Raw genomic sequence first — 18,300 nt, 5'->3', positions numbered from 1 at the left:
AGTTACCCACAGACGGTGTGAGAAAATACAAGTGAATAGAAAAAAAAAATTAATTATTACTGTATAAGACAGCGGGAAGAATGCGATCTCTGTTCACGCTATGCGACATCGTCTCGGGTGACCAAACAGTATACAAAGCATTATCAGTAGGTAGTGACTGGGTGCGAGCTTTATGGGACCAGAAATGCTCAGCTTCATTTTTTCAATATTTCTTATTTTAAACTTCGAACATGCCAGAAACTAGAGTAATTATACTGGTGAAAATTTCCTTGTACTTCGTGGCATAGGCAATGAGGCAGTCTCGGTGCGCCATAGGGCCACTAGTTACCTGAGAGGCGCGGCAATCTTCGCCTCGCTTCACTGCTCCGGCTTCCGTTGTCAGGAAAAAACTAGGAAAGGTGGAACAAACTGACAATGGAGCTTCCACTTGTCTGTTATACTGTAGTAGGACCGCTCTTGCTGTCTGTAATATGGATGCGCTACAAAGGCTTGGAGTATGTCATCATTAATTACCGATGGTTGTTCGTCTGCATTTTCCTGCTTCCAGTCTCTGTAGTCTACGATGTCTTTATGTATGTACGGAACAAGATTGTCTTCAGGCTCAATTCTGCACCAAAACAGCATGAAGCGAGAGTGCGAAAAGTACAGGAACAGGTTCGTACAGTTTTGGCCTCGCACTGCTGGATTTATCTTAAGAATATATATATATTGTACGTTATGTACGTGCATGTGCGCGTGTAGAATTACAGTTTTAACATTTTAAGTTCCGAACTAGTACCTATTGTTAGGTTGTAATTTTCCTTCCACACATGCCTTTATTAGGATACAATGAAAGCTTTAGGGATCATCTTCCTATCGATAAAAATTAATAGCCGCTAGGAAAGCGATGTACGTCTTTTCTCATCGTGTGTGTGTGTGCGCGCTCGCTTACTCATGAGAGAAAAAAGATCTTGTTAAAACAAGTCTTGAGGCTCAGAGCATAATGGCTGCATTGTTTTTGACTGCTAGTTCACACAAAGAAATGTGGATTCATACTCATATGTGATAAAGTTTGGGTCATGATTTCAATAAGAATATAGTTTCATTGGTCCGTGGTAAAAGCTATGAATTCTAGTATTTATTTAGCGTTTTATATGTACCATTTATTCTTTAACTTACATTCTGATATTTAACAAAAACATCAAAGCTTACTATTAATACCTTTTGAGAGTGCTAATTTATGACCTCACCCAACATGTTTCATTCATTGTATGAAGGTGACCGATAGTCTATCTTAGAGATTAGGTAACTTTAAAGGTCTCTAGTGGGACGCCTTTTTTTTTTAATAAGTAAAACCCAGTGCAAGATATGCTCCGATTCTGGGTGAATATCCCTCTTCTGTTTTCATGATACAAGTCTACATTAAGCAAGCAAGAAGAGGTGTATTCTTCCAGATTTTGAGAAATAGTATCTTGCACCAAGCTTTACCTAATCATTAGAAAAAGTTTCACCCTACTAGACCTTTAACATGACCCAGAAAAAAAGCATACAGATTAAACAGTCTTTCTTTTAAACTATTTATGCCACTCGTGTTACCTGTACTTTTATTATGCACAAGTTTTACAAAATGACTTTTGTATTTCATATTTCCTTCCACATTACATATGTGTATGTGTGAGTAGAGAGAGAAAAAATAAGATTTTAGGATGTTGTACAGTTACATAAAGCTGGTTTTAAAAATATGTAAATTGTTATTAACATTTTAGAAAGATTGTTTACTTACAAGGCTATCCAACTTGCGTGGGCTGACATCTATCACTAACTTTTCCATGTGTGATTTCATTGTCAGCTTTGAATCAAGTTGAATTGTGCCCAGCATCAGTGTAGCAAAATAGTTTAACACTTGTATTTATGGTGTCCCTTCTAACTTTAGAAGTTGATAGCTCATGTTTGGCAGCAGGGGGCAGGATATTTCTTGCGAAGCTGTCACTTGACTTGTGTCTCCTCATTTCCTTATTCTCATCATTTTTTTTCTTATCACTACTGTTTCAAATTACCATGTAATCCTCATTTGTTCTGCATAATATATGCATGTCCCAATATGTTTAGCATTATATTATCACCATTTTATAAGCAAAACTACTGTGGTAACTGTACACCAACCAAACATAGCCCATGACCAATCCATAATCAAAACACATATTCCTAAAAAATTGGTGGGATTAAGTAAATGGTGTGGATTTGATGAGGTTTCAATGGCCACTACACAGCACAAACATCACCTTATTCTTTAAGATACTTTATTAGTATTTATATAAATGTTCTGCCATGAGAAAGCAAGGAAATTTTATGATAGGGTATCCTGTTCTTGCTTTAATATAAGAGGTTGTTTTTCATCTATAAAAATCATTACCATGTACCTGCATAGTTCTGTGGGTGAAGCTAATTTCTCTGAGCTCTACAGGTGAAGAAGTGGCAGGCAGATGGCTGTCCTACTCAAATGTGCACTGCTCGCCCAGGGTGGTCCAATGTCAGCTTCCGCAGGGGGCTGTATAAAAAGCGTCTACGTAATATTGACGTCAACCTTATTGATATTCTGAGTGTGGACACAGAACGTCAGGTGGTTTATGTGGAACCCATGGTCACCATGGGCCAAGTGACGGCCTGTCTGATCCCCCTGGGGTGGACTTTGCCAGTGTTGCCAGAACTAGATGACCTTACAGTGGGTGAGTACTCAATTGTTTTTCTCTCCCGTAAATTAGTAAATAATTATTAAGGTGCAAGATCATAATGTAGCACTTGTTGACCAATTTTAAAAATTTCATTATTTGCAGTAAGTCTACCCCCCAAAAATAAAGGATGAGATTGGATGTTTTATGCATAGAAAATATTCAGGTAAAATAGAAAATGCGTGATGGAGCTTATAGTAAAGGTGTTTCAAGTGTAATAATTTGAAGCTAGACTGCATTTTATGGGATACATTATAGCATAATATTAATGCAGTGTACCATTGCATGTATAATCTATTGTCATTGTATTGAGACTTATAGGTTGTCATCATAATTGGCATGGTATCTATGTTGAGTGATTAATCATAAAGGAAGGAATTAATAACATTACTATAAAGTATTTTATATCATGTTGATTCTCTCTCACAAAGGGTGGCCTGGTGGCACATTTAATCCCTGTCACCAATACAGGGAAGGTTGGCTGTCCCGGGCTCAGCTCTTGTCTCGGGCATGCTGTGCTTTCTCTGTATGTGGCATCTGTTTATAGGGCTGGCTGCCTTGCTGTGATATAGCCTTAGTTGCTGGCTCTGGTGTATAACACCAATTCCCCTCCTCTCTCTCACACGCAGCTTAAATTTTTATTTTCTGCATATATTTCATGTTTCTTTTCACATTCATGGGTGCATGTACCTAGGCATTGGTGCGTACTTGCCTGCATGTGTGTTAACACGCCCACATGCACATCGGAATCTACATTCATAGGTTATATAATTTATGCTGTCAGTTTTATGACATTCCTGCTTCATCAGTTCAGATTATATAATTATGTATGCATGTACCACAGCAATATATACATTTTTATATAATGTATAAATAATGATAGCCAGGCTACCCCAGGTTTACCTGGCTGCTTTATGCCATTAGCTTTTCCAGATGGGATTTATTGTCAGTTGTTGATTCCTGTTTTGAGCCATGCTTAATCATGCCAGCTGCAGTTAAAAAACTTCTACTCTTGATGTCCCCTGACATCAGAGGCTGATAGCTAATGGTAGGGGGAGATAAAAAAAATTGTTGCAAACATGGTCTTACTCCCTTATTTCCTAACCCTCTAACCTCCCTCCTGCCCCCTACCCTCCTTTTTTGCCCTTTGTTCTCATAGGAAGCATTCTCAAAATATCACTTTGCCATATCTGTTCATCCGAAATGATGTCTAGCACAGTTTCTTTTGGATAACAATGTTTCATCTGGAGCCAGAACATCTTAGAATGCAGACAATAAACATAAAAAATAAACATGATTCTGACCTGTGTACACCTACAAAACATTCATGTGGCATTTCCCATAATTGAAAAAAAAATATTGCTGCCAAATTTTGGGGATCAAATACACATGCACAGTTGGTTGTTTGGTTTACACACACACACATGATTGTCACTTGCCCATCACTTTTTTTTCTTTTCATTTGCGCATATTTTTCACTGTTGACATCCTTTAACGCTGCACCTTGCAGTGAACTTCTGTTTTTATTTCTTTTTCCTTTTGTGACTAGAGCACCTTTCATGTTCAAATTGCCCACTGTGACCAATAAAGTTGGTCATTGTCATCACACACACACATTAAGAAAAACATTATCACTCTCTGCATTATTTATTAAAAAAAATGGTTTTTTTTGTTTTGCCTTTTTTTCATTTTGTTCATTTTGTGCAGGTGGACTGATTATGGGAGTAGGTATAGAGACATCGTCCCACAAGTTTGGACTATTTCAACATTGTTGTGTGACATTTGAGGTTGTGCTGGCTGATGGCAGTGTGGTCAAATGCTCCAAGGTATATTGGTTCCTACAACACTTATAATGTATCATTCATAAAAGTCAAATGCTTCAAGGTACATTGGCATTTTCCTACAACACTTATTAAAGCTGTATCATTCCTAAAACATCCAGATAACTTGAGCACCTTTTAGCTGGCAAGCAGAAGATGCCTGCCAGGTATTTGTGGTCAGTCTGGATTGCGATCGGGTTACAAGAATCTAAGTATCTTGTAGTGCTGGAATAATATAAGGATATGAATGAAGACTGTAGGATCTCATTAAATAGAAGATTACAATTAATTTAGTCAGGTAGCCAAGTATTCTCACTTATGACTGGCAAACCAGAACAGACTTGTGTTTGCTACAACAAATGCAGATAGAAAGAGATTGAGTGATAACATCTTTCCATTGCTAGACTTTGCATATCTTGATAATATATGTTGACATGGTTACTTTGTGGTAATTTCTGCTGACTTTTCATTAGATGTTATATTTTGAAACATGCTGGCATTATATGTATCATTGTATTCATGCAGAATGACAATCCAGACCTGTTTTATTCAATTCCCTGGTCATATGGCACCCTAGGATTCCTGGTTGCCGCAGAGATTAAAATTGTGCCTGCTAAGAAGTTTGTGAAGATAGATTACATGCCTGTGCACACTCACCAAGACATTCTCAGCACCTTTAAGCGAGAAACAGAGAAATCCTCGGGTAATGAGTTTGTGGAGGGTTTGGTGTACTCCCTGGATGAAGCTGTCATAATGACTAGTAACATGACAGATGAGGCTGAGCCAGCTAAGGTGAGCTTAGTCCTTGGAATGTGGTTTTCACCTTGCATAAAGTTCTCATCATTATTTGTTCCGCCTGTTGGTTTGTTACACAGTAATGATACCAAAGAGAGAGAGCAAAGTACTCTCATCATTTATAAAGGACATGGATGCTAACAAAAATGTTTTTTCCCCTTTTTTTAATATATCACATTAAATGGATGATTTTATATCTTTATACTTGATGACTAACTCCAGAACATTGACCACACAGGTGTCTTGTCACATTTATACAGGTGAATTCCATTGGACATTTCTGGAAGCCATGGTTCTACAAGCATGTTCAGGGTTACTTGAAGGATGGACCAGGAACAGAATACATTCCACTCCGCCACTACTACCACCGGCACACTCGCAGCATCTTTTGGGAGTTAGAAGTTAGACATTAGAAACTTTCACTAAAAGCTAATGAATTATCTAAAAAAGTACCCTGTAAACTATCTAGAAATTTTTAACTGATAAAAGTGAATTTTTATTCAAATTTTAGCTTTTGAGAGAGTATCTGTAGATGAATGTGTACATATGAACGTGTTTTAGACGTTGCATTAGGGAGCATGTTTACGTAAGAAGGTGTAGTTTCTAAAAAAATTTAACTGTAAATGGATGCTTTACAAAACTTGCTTTCTTTATTGAAACAATAAAATGTAGATCTAGAATGTAACAGTGTGTGTTGCGATAGTGATATTGTTGTTCATATGGGACTATGATGGAAGATAAGTCACATTTGCAAAATTTTGTATTAGGGTAACATAACTGGGTACGAGCAAAGTAAACAGAGTGTTTCAGAAATAATTTAGCATATGCAGGCTTATAAAGTGTACTAAATATCAGGTGAGTAAGTGTGCTAATGGATACATAGGCAGAACCATCGCAGATATTCACGGAGTTTAGCTGTAGGAATTGTTTCACTTTTTAACTCTTTTTGAGGGTTTGTTTTTTTTGTATTTGTATTATTTAATATAAATCTGTTACTTTTTTTATAAGGCCATTTTTACAGAGAGCTTAATTTTTTTGTCAGCATTGCTTTAATTCAAGAGACAATTTTTTGCACCATTTGTTTGTTACAGGACATCATCCCATTTGGCAACCATCCAATTTTCCGTTACCTGTGTGGATGGATGGTCCCACCCAAAATATCTCTTCTCAAGCTGACCCAAGGGCAGACAATCAAGGAGCTCTATGAGCGTCACCAAGTTATTCAAGACATGCTTGTGCCGTTGAAAGATCTTGGCCAATCACTTGTTTGCTTTCATGAGGAACTTGGGGTAGGCATTACATATGAACTAGAGAACTGTCTGGTTATCGTCTAGCTACTTTTTTTAAAAAAGTTAAATGGCACCAGACATGAAAATGGAGAGATTTTTAATTCACACTCACCACATCCCATCCTTGCCAGCCAGTAAGCTCTCCTTATCCAGTTTTTTGCGTGGCTTCATGCAGTTAAGACTTGCAAGCTACCTAGTTTCTGCTGTCTCTTGGATAAGCTGTGTGCAGCCTGTGAAGTCTCCTGCTAACATGTTTACAGTACCAACTGCCTGTCCTGCTTTACATTGCCCAGACTATGCAGATTCATTTAGATAATTTGGGGGGCTGGGGTATGATCGTCCTCCCTACCCTTAAACTTTCTCCTTTTCCTTTTGCAACGTCTGCTCTTTTTTTGCCAAGCATAAACAGGACTCTTTACCATATATATATGTGCAGCTTTGATAAATATATGGCAGTGATAAAAATGTGGAAATGGAGAAAAAGACTACATGCAGTAACTTATTCATATCCTAGCACTTTATAAGTTTCACTTTCTGCTGGAGAAAGAATTTTGAGTACTTTTGTGACCCATTCCATTGCCACTGATAACAGTTTCATTCACTTACTGTTACTCACTAAGATTTACTACAAGTAATTATCCGGAATGAAATTACATATATATATATTTTAACAAGGGTAAATTGTGGCTACTTTTGTTGCAGGTTTGTATGGACTGTATTTGAATACAATGTCATTTGATATTAACAGAATGAATGAATGGGTTACATGTTGAACAGGCCAAAATGGCCAGCTCATGGAAAAATAGTACACAGATAGTAGATTCTTCAAAATTTTTTTCCAGTTGTACCCACTGTGGCTGTGCCCATTCACACTGTATGCCCAGCCTGGTATGGTGCATCCTGCTGGAGACAAAGATGAAGTGTATGTTGACATTGGTGCCTATGGCTCCCCCAAGCAGCCACACTTTTCCACTATACCCTCTACCAAGAAACTTGAAGCTTTCGTCATAGAGAAGAAAGGGTCAGTTTAGTTTTCTTTCATATATTTTTTTTTTTTTTGCAGTTTTTCAGGGTGTCAACTATAGTTATAAAAAGAAGTTGTATAGCCCATTATGGGCAGAGAACACAGTGCATCTGAACAAAAGAGCACGTGAGAAATATGGTAGCATAATTGCAGACTACAAAAACAGATGGGAGTTGGGGGAGAGAGAAAGGGAGAGCGGGTAAGTAGGAAACTACCCTAGTTTGATATCTAGTTATAATACTATCTTCAACCAGTCACCTGTGTTTTCATGGCAACTGAAGTGCAACTTTTGTATCCTCTAAACTCCTAAAATATGGTAATTTGTTCCATTTGTATTTTCAGTTTCCAAATGCTGTATGCAGACTCTTACTTGTCTCGGGAAGATTTCCGCAGGATGTTTGACCACTCTTTATATGATAGAATTCGTCAAAAGCTGGACTGTCAGAAGGCATTTCCAGAGGTTTATGATAAAGTAAACCGCAAAGTACGTGATTAGGGTTTTAGCGATTTGATTTCTAAGATCGATGATGCACACAAATGCTATTCCCTGTCAACATGTAATCATTGTGCAGCTGTTTGCTTCTAACATATGATTTGCAAGAAGAGAATGTGGTATTTTTCTGTAGTTTTGAAGCAAAATTTGGAATATTGCATTTAAATCAGCAGCTGTGCACCATTATTCTGTCATTTTCACGGGTGTCAATAGGGGAAAAATGTCCATCTTGACTTTTTTTTTCTCAGCATGGATCTCTATGCTTAGAGGTGAGGAACATATGTATGTGGTGCCTATTACCTTACCATCACTCCCTTCCTTGATTAGACCACTCATTTATGTGGACATCAGAAGTTTGGTGATAGTTCTCTCCACTAGACTCTGACAGGACTAATTTTGAAAAATTGTTTTCACCAAAAGCACAATGTCAGCACATTTTACACAAATAAGTATGTGTTGTCTTTTTTTCATATGGTTCTAATCAAAATTTGTAAAGGACAACACAAGCGCTCAGCAAAATTTGCAGGAAGTAAAGCACAAAGTATCACAAAAACAAATTTCGGTGCTATTTTATGACAAAGGGCACCAGAAACATTTGTTTGTCTTAATCACATCTGGATTTGTCAAGAAAACAAAGTGATAAAAGGAAAGTATTTCTAAAAATACCATCATCTGCATGAGCTAAATTCAAAGAGGAAAGATGTAATCCTCGGTAAAAGAAAACAGACCAGGACACGGTGTGCTGTTGCTGAAGTTCTCTTCAACATTTATAGTTTGTACTCGTTTGAGGAAATCCTGTCTATAAATGCCAATGGATAAACTTTGTTCAGAGATCTACTTTGTTCAAACATGCCGTGCATCCCCGCACTGTACTCAAGAATTTGCTCAAAATTGTTATCCAGCCACTTATACAGTCCAGGCAAATCTTGGATTTGAAAATTAAGCATAATTATGGACTTGTATTTTGGGAATTATTATTTTAAAAGGAACTTAACCTGATCATAAAGGAAAAAAATGTTGCACTCATGTTGTCTTTAAGGACCAATTTCTGAAAATGAGACTAGCAGTCTCAGCTGCCACATCTGCCATCTTGCCACTTTTGGAACTATGTCAGCGTCGATTTAATGCTGATGACTTGCAATTGCAAATTAATGAATTTTTATGTTGATTGATTCTTATGACCCTCATTGTAAGGGTTGGAATCAACGTTAGTGCGTAATTTGACAGCTCAATATTTTCTGCCAGGTTCTGTGTGCTACCCCTAATCAGAGATCTAAACAGATTCTACTCAAAATCGTCTTCCCGCTCGCGCCAAACCCTTCGCATGCTTCATGTGCGGAATTTTTCCCCCTTTTTTTTAGATGTTGCGTCTCTAGCTGGTTGCTTGCCGATATGTTTTGGTCTGTGTCAGTATGCATTATACACATTTTGTATGTTTGAATGTGCTCAAGTGTTTTGTATTACGAAAATGTTTGTAAAGTGCATAGAGTCCACTGAAATCCGCTATATAAATCTGTTGTTATTGAATAAGCATTTTTAAGGCCTTATTTTGTCCACCCCCAAATTTACAATTCTGTAAGGACCATACGAACCCTGGTTTAGTTTCTGTTAGCACCTTTAGAGATCTCAACTGAATTTTACGTATACAATGCCAGATCTTCAGCAAAAAACTGCTTGCTATGTACAAGAGCAGAAAACTGTCGCAGCCCTCTTGAATGTTTTGTTACATGGGTATTTTGCTGCTGTATTCTTTTATGCATGTGCTTCAAAAATTTTGCTGTCCTATGATGACCGACAATATTCTTGGTGTCAAGTTTGAAGCTCGTTGGGGTAGAGCAGCTTGTTGGGGTTGAGCATGCTATGAAGCTCCATTAAATGCGAGTACTTTGTGATACCAACACTGGATATCTAAAGCTTGCAGCAGCTTTGATACCCAGAATCCAGTTCTTGTCCATTCTGCTAGGCCCTCCGATCAAATGCATTACATGCATGGCTCCTTCTATTGATATTTGTCTTGTTTTCACATCGTCGTTTTTTTTTTTTTTTTAATTCAAACAGGTAAAATAATACTCTGCAATACTTTGCGCATTGGTCATAAGACAACTGCAGGTGATTTGTAATGAAGATTGTTACCTTTATATAACATGCTTAGAGTGATGCAATTATATCATTTTACTGCTGTATTTGTGGGTTTTTTTTTAAAGCATGTGTCTAAAGCAGCAATTGTTTTTCCATGCAAGATGGCCTTAGCCCACATTGTGTTTTTAGGCAAAAGGCTGACTTCTTTCAAATGCCAGAACTTTCAGAGATGGTCCCTTTCCATTTTCAATATTCTTTGTCCAAAATCCATAATTTACATGAAAACACAAGACTAAGAGAATGAATAAAAATGATGCCTTTTTGTGCTGATTGCTAATACATTTTACACTATCATGAAATGAGTGCTGCTATTTATGTGGTGAATGGGCTTTAAATTCTCACTGCAAGTTTTGGCACAGTTCTTTCACAGTCTTGGATCCCATTCTTGTATCTAAATTCCAGGCCATCGGTTTTTTCTGAGCACTCAGCATTATTAAAGTAGAACTTACTGCATTGTTTTAAAGCGATTGCATGCACTGCAACCAACGCATAAGATCTCAATCTGATGTTGTGCCAGAATCATGTGTAAAAATCTCTGCTTGGTTCAATGTCAGATGTGTATGATTTCATTTTTTAATGCCAGAGGGGATCATTTGTAATTATAGATGAAGGTCTGGCAACCTCTTGAAGAATATGACTTACAACAGTAGCTTCTAAATGCATTGGATATGGTGGCCAAAAAAACTAGAATTTGTATTAACAATTCAAAACAATAAAATGGACATATTGTACAGGTAGCTGCAAACATCTTCAACAAAAGGTTGTACTGAAAGGTAACCAAGACTACACAGTAGTTCAGTCAACAAAAGCAAGAAAAATATACTGGTCATCATTAACTGAAAATCACCTTTTTATGAATTCACTCTCCACATAGCACAGTTAGAATTCTTAGACTAAATTATGAACAGAATAAAGAACCTCTGAGCGCAACACAAACGTTGAAGCACCCTGGTAACTTATTCACTTGTACAGTATAAGCATTCTATTTATTATTTAAAAAAAAAGACTTAACATTTGTGTATGGGCTATGTAGGTGCACATGAATGCTGCTGCAAAGAAGTTAATTTTTCCATCAAGTACTAACACTCATAATCACAGCTGGGAAAATGAAAAGCAACAATTGTTTGATTTAAAATGTATTACTCAAAATTTATTCTTACAGAACAGACTGCAGGCAGCTACTGGTCACCACCAATTCTAGGAAAATATACAGCTTGTATGTGGCAAAGAGCTCTGCAAGGCAATGGTGAAAATGAGCAAACAAACTATGGATGTTCAAAACCTCAGAACAGGAGATATAAAGCCTTTCACACAAAACATGGGGAGCACACAACATGAAATGGCCAAGGATGAACAGTGTTCATCGCATTATGAAAGTAGGCTTCTTTCAGTAGTACTAGCAGTTCAGTAAATACTTTACACGCCTCATCCCTAATTTTCAAAGTGGAGGAAAACAAATTATGCCAAACAATTCCTCAGAGTTATTAACACATACACCTTACAAATACAATGGCATTCTGAAAGGACAATGAATGCATGTGCATATTTTCCTGCTTAATTAGAACTGTAAATCTTTGGATTTTGCCAAACTCGTGATAGATTTTAGTTAACAGCACTTATCATCCTATAGAAAGGATACTGGCCTAGGTTAGCACTGAATTAAAAAAGGGAAGGTTTAATTTATTAAAGTGGTGCATCAATTTTTTTTAACCACATATGAAAGTGTTCCTCGAACAAGTCTTCAAATATTTTTGAGTACTCTAAACACATCAAGTATTTTTACCTTTTGTATTAATTCCATGGGTCAAGTATATCAGTCTACAGTTAACAGCACCAGTATTTTCACTGTGTTTTACGACATTAAGTGCTAATTAATGGGATTTCATAAACCGATTCTGCCTGCAAGGCACTACTGGTATGTATTACCTTTTGAATCATAGGGCACCAACCAGTATGTTACCATTTGTCCAGTTCTTTCAATAGTTATGATACAATTTTGACCCATTCCTTCAAGAGTATAATGCAATCTGCAAACTAAAACTGTCATGGATTCAAGCAGATATATGTAAAAGAAAAAAAAAAAAAAACCCAGAAGAACGGCAAGTGCAATAATCTGTAATTCCCTACCCCCTCCCCTCAAAATAAAACTTCCTGTCCAAAAGCGAATTTCAAGGCCACACCATTACAAACAAAACTTCTGTTCTTCTTTAGGTTTCACAGTGAATAGAATCCATGAAACATTCCTGAAATACTTTTACATCTTTTCTGGCTGTGCCCATGCAAGTTGTACAACGTAAAACGTATCTGGCATCATTCTTTGCTGGCTGAAGGTAACAGCTTCCAAGTTTTGATCCTAAATTCCTAATGCTACCTAATTACGAGGTGGGAGCTGATAATGATTCTTCAGGGCACTGCACACGCCACAGCAACTTGTTCTCAACCTGCATGCTGGCTATAGGCAAAAAAAAAAAAGAAAAAAAAAAATGCACCTAGGCAGTTAAAATGTAGGTGCTAGACATGATGCTGGGAACAGCTACTGCTGCCATTCGGTCAATGTTAAGTTTCATTAAAAACATGCGCTTGAAGAATGCCATGAACAATGAAGTGGACATTAAGATGAGATATGAAATATAGCATAAGGAGATACAATTAACATGGGGACATGAATTTTGGGAGCATTATGATGGTACAAATCTGTAAGACAAGCAAAAATTAACCTCAAGGTAAATTTTCGGCCACATAACCATGACAGCCTAAACAATTTTTTTTCCTTTTGATATCTTCTGAAGCCACAATGGCTGATTCTTCTAAGTATCTGATGATTTCTCAGCATGGGAAGTTGATAAGATGCTCTCCCCCATCTAAAATCATGTTTGCTCTCCTGGTATTTTCTGGTCATCAAGGTTATATCAATATTTTGTCACACTGTGGAAGGTACGAGGGCATGCCCCCAATTTCATCTGATTTCCTCAACATTATTTTTAATATTGGTGTCCAAAACAGTTATCATTTCACTGACAGAATATCATGACAGGCTAAAGGTTTTCACTGCATAAGACATTTTGCAGAATCCTCATACATATACAATTAAAAAAAAATTCTAGGCATAGTGGGAGATATCTTTAACTTTGAGGCAAGCTACTGCAAGAGAACTGTGGTTGTAACAAAAGTGATGATAAATACCGCCATGGAAGCCGACTTATTTCATAGATTACAAAATATTCTATTATTTAGCAGTGATGACGTGGTCAAGATACACAAAGATAGGATAAATAATACAATGTAAAAATGTACACCCAATGCGTACAATGCTATGCTAGTCAAAGCAAGACAATTACACTGAAGTGCAAGTTGTAAAAGCTTTCATTAATCAATCAGTTCATACAGATAAAAGTTAAAAACAAAAACTATTGCAGGTTCATATTCATTTAAAAAAGTTTCATCCATCAATAGTTCAAACTTATGAACACTGCACTCTTGCACTGACACAGTGGAGATTGATCGTGGTACACAAGCTGTCTGCTGATGGAAAGAAGTCAAGCAAGCGAGTCAACTACAAGCCTTGGGCACAGGAGAGACAATGTTATGAAAGACCAAAGGGAAAAGAAATGCAAATGAAGAAAGCCGAAAAATGTATGAATGTTGGCATGATACACCATTCTCCCCACCCCACCCACTAGCAAAACCACCACTAAACCTGAACACAACCTGCTTTAATAAGTTGAATGCAGAATTTTTTGGGAAAAATTGCATCCTTGGGTCTGTGTGATGGTGTTGTAACCTGGTGTCATGGGTTAATTTGTATACAGCTACCATCATCTCTTTGCTCTCAGCAATAATAAGCTTTGCTGAATTCTTGGGATTTTACCCCACAAAATAACTGCTGGTCTGAAGATGGGAACCTTATCTGGAAGAAAAATGACAATACACTCACATCAGCATGCATGCACACAGACACACATGCATACAAGTGCAAATATGGAGTCATGCAACTTTATTCCATACTGAGATCTAAGAGCAACATTTAAAACCCCCACAGTTGCTAATGTTTATTTCAATAACACATTAAAAGTATTTGTTTGTAACAGTTTTGTCTGGAAAGTCCAATTCTTCTGAAAGTGTATAGATTAAAGGCCTTGTCACTTTCCAATTCACAAAAAAGCTCATGTCTTCCTACATGTTATATTTGATGAACCCCCTGTAAAAAGTTTATATTCTAATCACACACTTCCCATGTAGATAAATTCATAAGCAGGTTTGTTATTACAGAACAACATGATTTCTCAAAGTAAAAATATTACAAAATTGGTTGATGAATTACTGTTTAGAAAAGGGAGAAGACATTGAATACAAAAGGTTCAAGTCATAAAGCCCTCATAACAATCTTGATTTAACAGTTGCCAATCAAATGGTCCCAATACAAATCTCTCCTGGAAATGTCACAAGGGCACAGAATGCCATGGCAGTCAAGCGGAACAGGTGTATGTACATGTAGGACTCCAATACCTACTGCTGAAAAGGACAATAAAAGCGCTCTCTCGGAACACAGACTCTTGAATGATCCAGTCTCCATGATGTGCTTGTGAATGAATCCAGTCTAATCTCAGCTCTCTTGAAATGGACACTTTTTTTTTACTATTTCACTCCTACAGATGTTTACCACTGTTGCAGTACATGTCAATATCTGCCATAAACTGGTTTACCAGAGAGGGAAAACATGTCACGATCTGCCATAAACTGGTTTACCAGAGGGAAAACAGAATAGTGGCACCACTGCTGCACTTGCTGCCCAAATACAACAGTTATGGACAACATCAGTCAACTGTAAACAACAAAACAACCTCTCATCTACATACACAAAATTTTTCTTTAAAAAAATGAAACAAACTATGCAACACTGCAGCTGATGATAAGTGAAATAAAAAAAAAAACAAAACATGATGTGCAGATGAATTGGAAGGATGATGGTATAAAACCATGTTATTAAAAACACCTTTCATTCTGGGGAGGCTCACGAGTGCAAAGCCTGAAAAAAAAACACAACAAAAAACAAATGTCAAGGTAGGGTTCATTTCTAAAACTTCTGGCAGAGAAATTATTTAAAGCTTTTTCTTTCTATTCTATTCACAGCTGCATAATATCACCATAACTGCAAACTGTGCATCACATACTATCTTGAATTCATAATATTCTCCTTCCTGACAACAGACACCACTACAAAATAGTTTGAGGTATGGGATTGGGAACTTTGATGGAGTTATTGAGACTGTTAAATCTGATGGATACACATTTGTCATGGTGAAAATATTAAATAATTTATAATTGTCTCTCATTTCCGGTGCCTTTTTTCCCTATAAAATGATGTTTTTTAAAACCTAATTAGCATTTTAGCTTAGAAAATTTATAAACTAGCTTCCACATCAAATCAGAAATGGAGTTATTTTAGTCTCACCAAGACTGAAACACCATAAGAGAACTGTGACTTGCCTGCCTTAAAATTTCCCTCTGACCTCCTCAATCTGTTGCACACACTCAATTCGTTCAACTGACATGTCAGGGTTGAACTCTGTCACAGATCGGATGGCATCAACCAAAGCCTGCAACATCAGACAAACAACTTTGCACTGTACTCTGCTTACGATGCTTCTACCACAAAAAATAATCCTATCTGACCTTTAACCCCATTAGCTTCTGGATGGAAAGAAAGGGAACAACCAATCTACTACCCAAGGGCAAGTCTTTTCATCATACTTACAGCATCATAGTCAAAGTCATCATCAGCTGATGACAGAACAACTCTGTGCTCAACTCGTGTCTCCTGAATGCCATCCCTGTCCATCTTGTACTGTAAACACACACAGGTATCTCACATCAATATTTTAAAGGAAGACATATTAACAGCACCCATCTTTGGAAAGCTTATATTGTATCCATGCTCTAAAAAGTGCCAAAAGCATTCACCAAAAATGAAAAAGATAAGGGAAAAAAAAGGTATACTACTTTAATGCAGTGAACAGGTTTTTGTTTCTTTTTTAATCTTCCTTAACTTAAATGTGCATTCTTAATGGCTAGCTTAAACTTTTATTGTGTAGACGAAAACTAAAACAACCAATGACTGATGATGGAGGAGGGGAGAAATGCAGCACAAAACCTGGCTTTCTCTACAGAACACTCATTCTGTGTGTTCCTTATAAACTTAGATGCACATACATAACCCTTCACACCATTCTGGTGATCAATTTTCTTCCTTCCCATATAAGCTACAGATGCCAATTCCAGCAGTCTGTTATGCACAGAGTTGCTGATTACAAAAAAAAAAAAAAAGGCCTTCTATTTCAGTAAGCTTGGTCTGTTCATACATTTAAAGCTTTGCTGATCACTAAGGGCCTGTGATAAGGTAGCCAGTTCTTACTGCCGCTGTTGTTGCATGCAGCCAATGCGTGCATAGTTGTCCAGGCCAGCAGCACATGCAAGTCCACAAAGATGGGGTTCAAGCAAGAGTCTTGCAACATTCAACAAAGTCTACTGGCTCTAAAAGACTTGTGCGGTCTCAACCAAGTGTAAAATAACTGTCAGATTGCTCTACAAGACTGTTGCAGCTCTAGCAGTATGTAGTTAAGCCACTTGACTGCTCTAAAAAGGTGTGAGAGATATGTCTCTAACAATGCATGTAATCTTTCACAGGTTCTGGAGCCTTTCTGTGTGAATGTTTTTTAAATTAAAACAAACCTTTCCCCTCCAACTATTACTTTTCAAAACATATTTATAACTGGAACAAACCTTTCCTTGCACTGTTACCTTTACACAATAAAACTCATACCAACAAGGCTTGTGAAAAATATGCTTATAGCATGCTGACAGAAGTGTAGGGGACAGTAACGTGGAGAATGAATCATCTGTGTAAGCAATAGGTACTTCATTCTGTATAATGAAACCCATTTGCATAAGCAATAGATACTGCATTCTGTATAATGGAACCTAACTTTTGCAGTCTTAAATGCCAAACTTTACAACTAATCTTTTTGTTATACACACAATTAAAAAACAAACTAACCCTTTTTGCATAAATGACCTGAATGCTGTGGCTGCATCTCAGACAAGTAACAGACACGCACACTGTAATTTTCGGTCTACTAAGTGCACCTGTATATAAGCTGCACCCACTAAATTGTTTTAAAATCTCTACTTTATTCACAAGAAAGCCACACTGGTTTATAAGCCACAAATATATGGAACTTTTTCAATGGTCTGGTCGATTGCCTCCAATTTGAAAGCTGCATTGTAAGCATTTCATCTTATTTTTGGCATGATGAGGGTGTGTACTTGAGCAACTGATCTGAATGCTTCAAATGTATGCGCTTTGATTTTAAAAATGTGAACAGCTACCACTGTAGCTTTTGTAATGTGAGCAGTTAACATTTTCACATGGAGCTCATCGAAAAATTAATCAGAATCCAGAAAAATCCACAAACAAGCCTCATCGCTGTTTAAGCCGCAGGGTTAAAGACTGGGGGAAAAAATCTCAGCTTAAAGTCCAAAATTTACAGTATATACTACTATAATACTTTTTTGCACAAACATTATATACGTGAAACCTGGAAATGAAATTCAAACAAAAACATCTCCATCCGACCATTAAGAAAAGGACTTTGACGGGAAGTTCTGAACTTTCCCATCACAACCCAACTTTCTGCCTAAAAATGATCAGCACTTTAAAGATAAGGTGCCAAACTGCAGAGACTGATATCTCTTAAATGCAATATGTTTTTTTATATATATACAGACTACAATAATTTATTTCTTCTTGATGTGTGCCTATTACAAGTCTGTAATTACTGCTTGAATAGACTATGAGAGGGTGACAGCCTGCATAACCTGTTTCAGGCATTCCGGGTAACTAGCTCTACATCATCCTTGCATTGCCATGCTTTTGATGGTTTCAGCCAGAAACTGGAATGCAGACATGTACTAATATTAGCTAGCAAATTGTCAACCCCACACTATCATCTTGGTGAAGAACTGTATGGAGCAA

At 37.1% G+C, this 18,300-nt stretch overlaps 2 protein-coding genes across 2 annotated transcripts in view; one reads left to right on the top strand and one right to left on the bottom strand.

Moving 5' to 3' along the window:
* Positions 1-249: 249 nt before the first annotated feature.
* On the top strand, positions 250-10,312 carry LOC112574560 (delta(24)-sterol reductase-like). Its single transcript, XM_025255717.1, has 8 exons — positions 250-654; positions 2,444-2,705; positions 4,416-4,534; positions 5,054-5,320; positions 5,584-5,724; positions 6,415-6,612; positions 7,455-7,633; positions 7,979-10,312. Exons 1-8 carry the CDS (start codon positions 415-417, stop codon positions 8,130-8,132), a joined length of 1,560 nt encoding a protein of 519 aa, XP_025111502.1. The 5' UTR covers positions 250-414; the 3' UTR covers positions 8,133-10,312.
* A 1,084-nt stretch (positions 10,313-11,396) lies between these two features.
* The window catches only part of LOC112574564 (protein 4.1-like), a 61,957-nt gene continuing 55,053 nt past the window's right edge, over positions 11,397-18,300 (bottom strand). Inside the window, 3 exon segments of the mRNA XM_025255730.1 lie at positions 11,397-15,294; positions 15,756-15,865; positions 16,024-16,113. Coding sequence (XP_025111515.1) covers positions 15,761-15,865; positions 16,024-16,113 — 195 coding nt within the window. The 3' untranslated portion in view covers positions 11,397-15,294; positions 15,756-15,760.

This window comes from Pomacea canaliculata, linkage group LG10 (assembly GCF_003073045.1).
Source record: "Pomacea canaliculata isolate SZHN2017 linkage group LG10, ASM307304v1, whole genome shotgun sequence".
NCBI classification, from domain to species: Eukaryota; Metazoa; Mollusca; class Gastropoda; order Architaenioglossa; family Ampullariidae; genus Pomacea; species Pomacea canaliculata.
This window is presented reverse-complemented; position numbering and strand designations above follow the sequence as displayed.

Excerpts from the sequence above, each read along its gene's own strand:
- LOC112574560 (XM_025255717.1), top strand. The coding sequence starts at position 415 with ATGGAGCTTCCACTTGTCTGTTATACTGTAGTAGGACCGCTCTTGCTG. Across the intron at positions 4,535-5,053 it reads GTGTGGTCAAATGCTCCAAG|AATGACAATCCAGACCTGTT; the intron begins GTATATTGGTTC and ends GTATTCATGCAG. Across the intron at positions 6,613-7,454 it reads GCTTTCATGAGGAACTTGGG|TTGTACCCACTGTGGCTGTG; the intron begins GTAGGCATTACA and ends ATTTTTTTCCAG.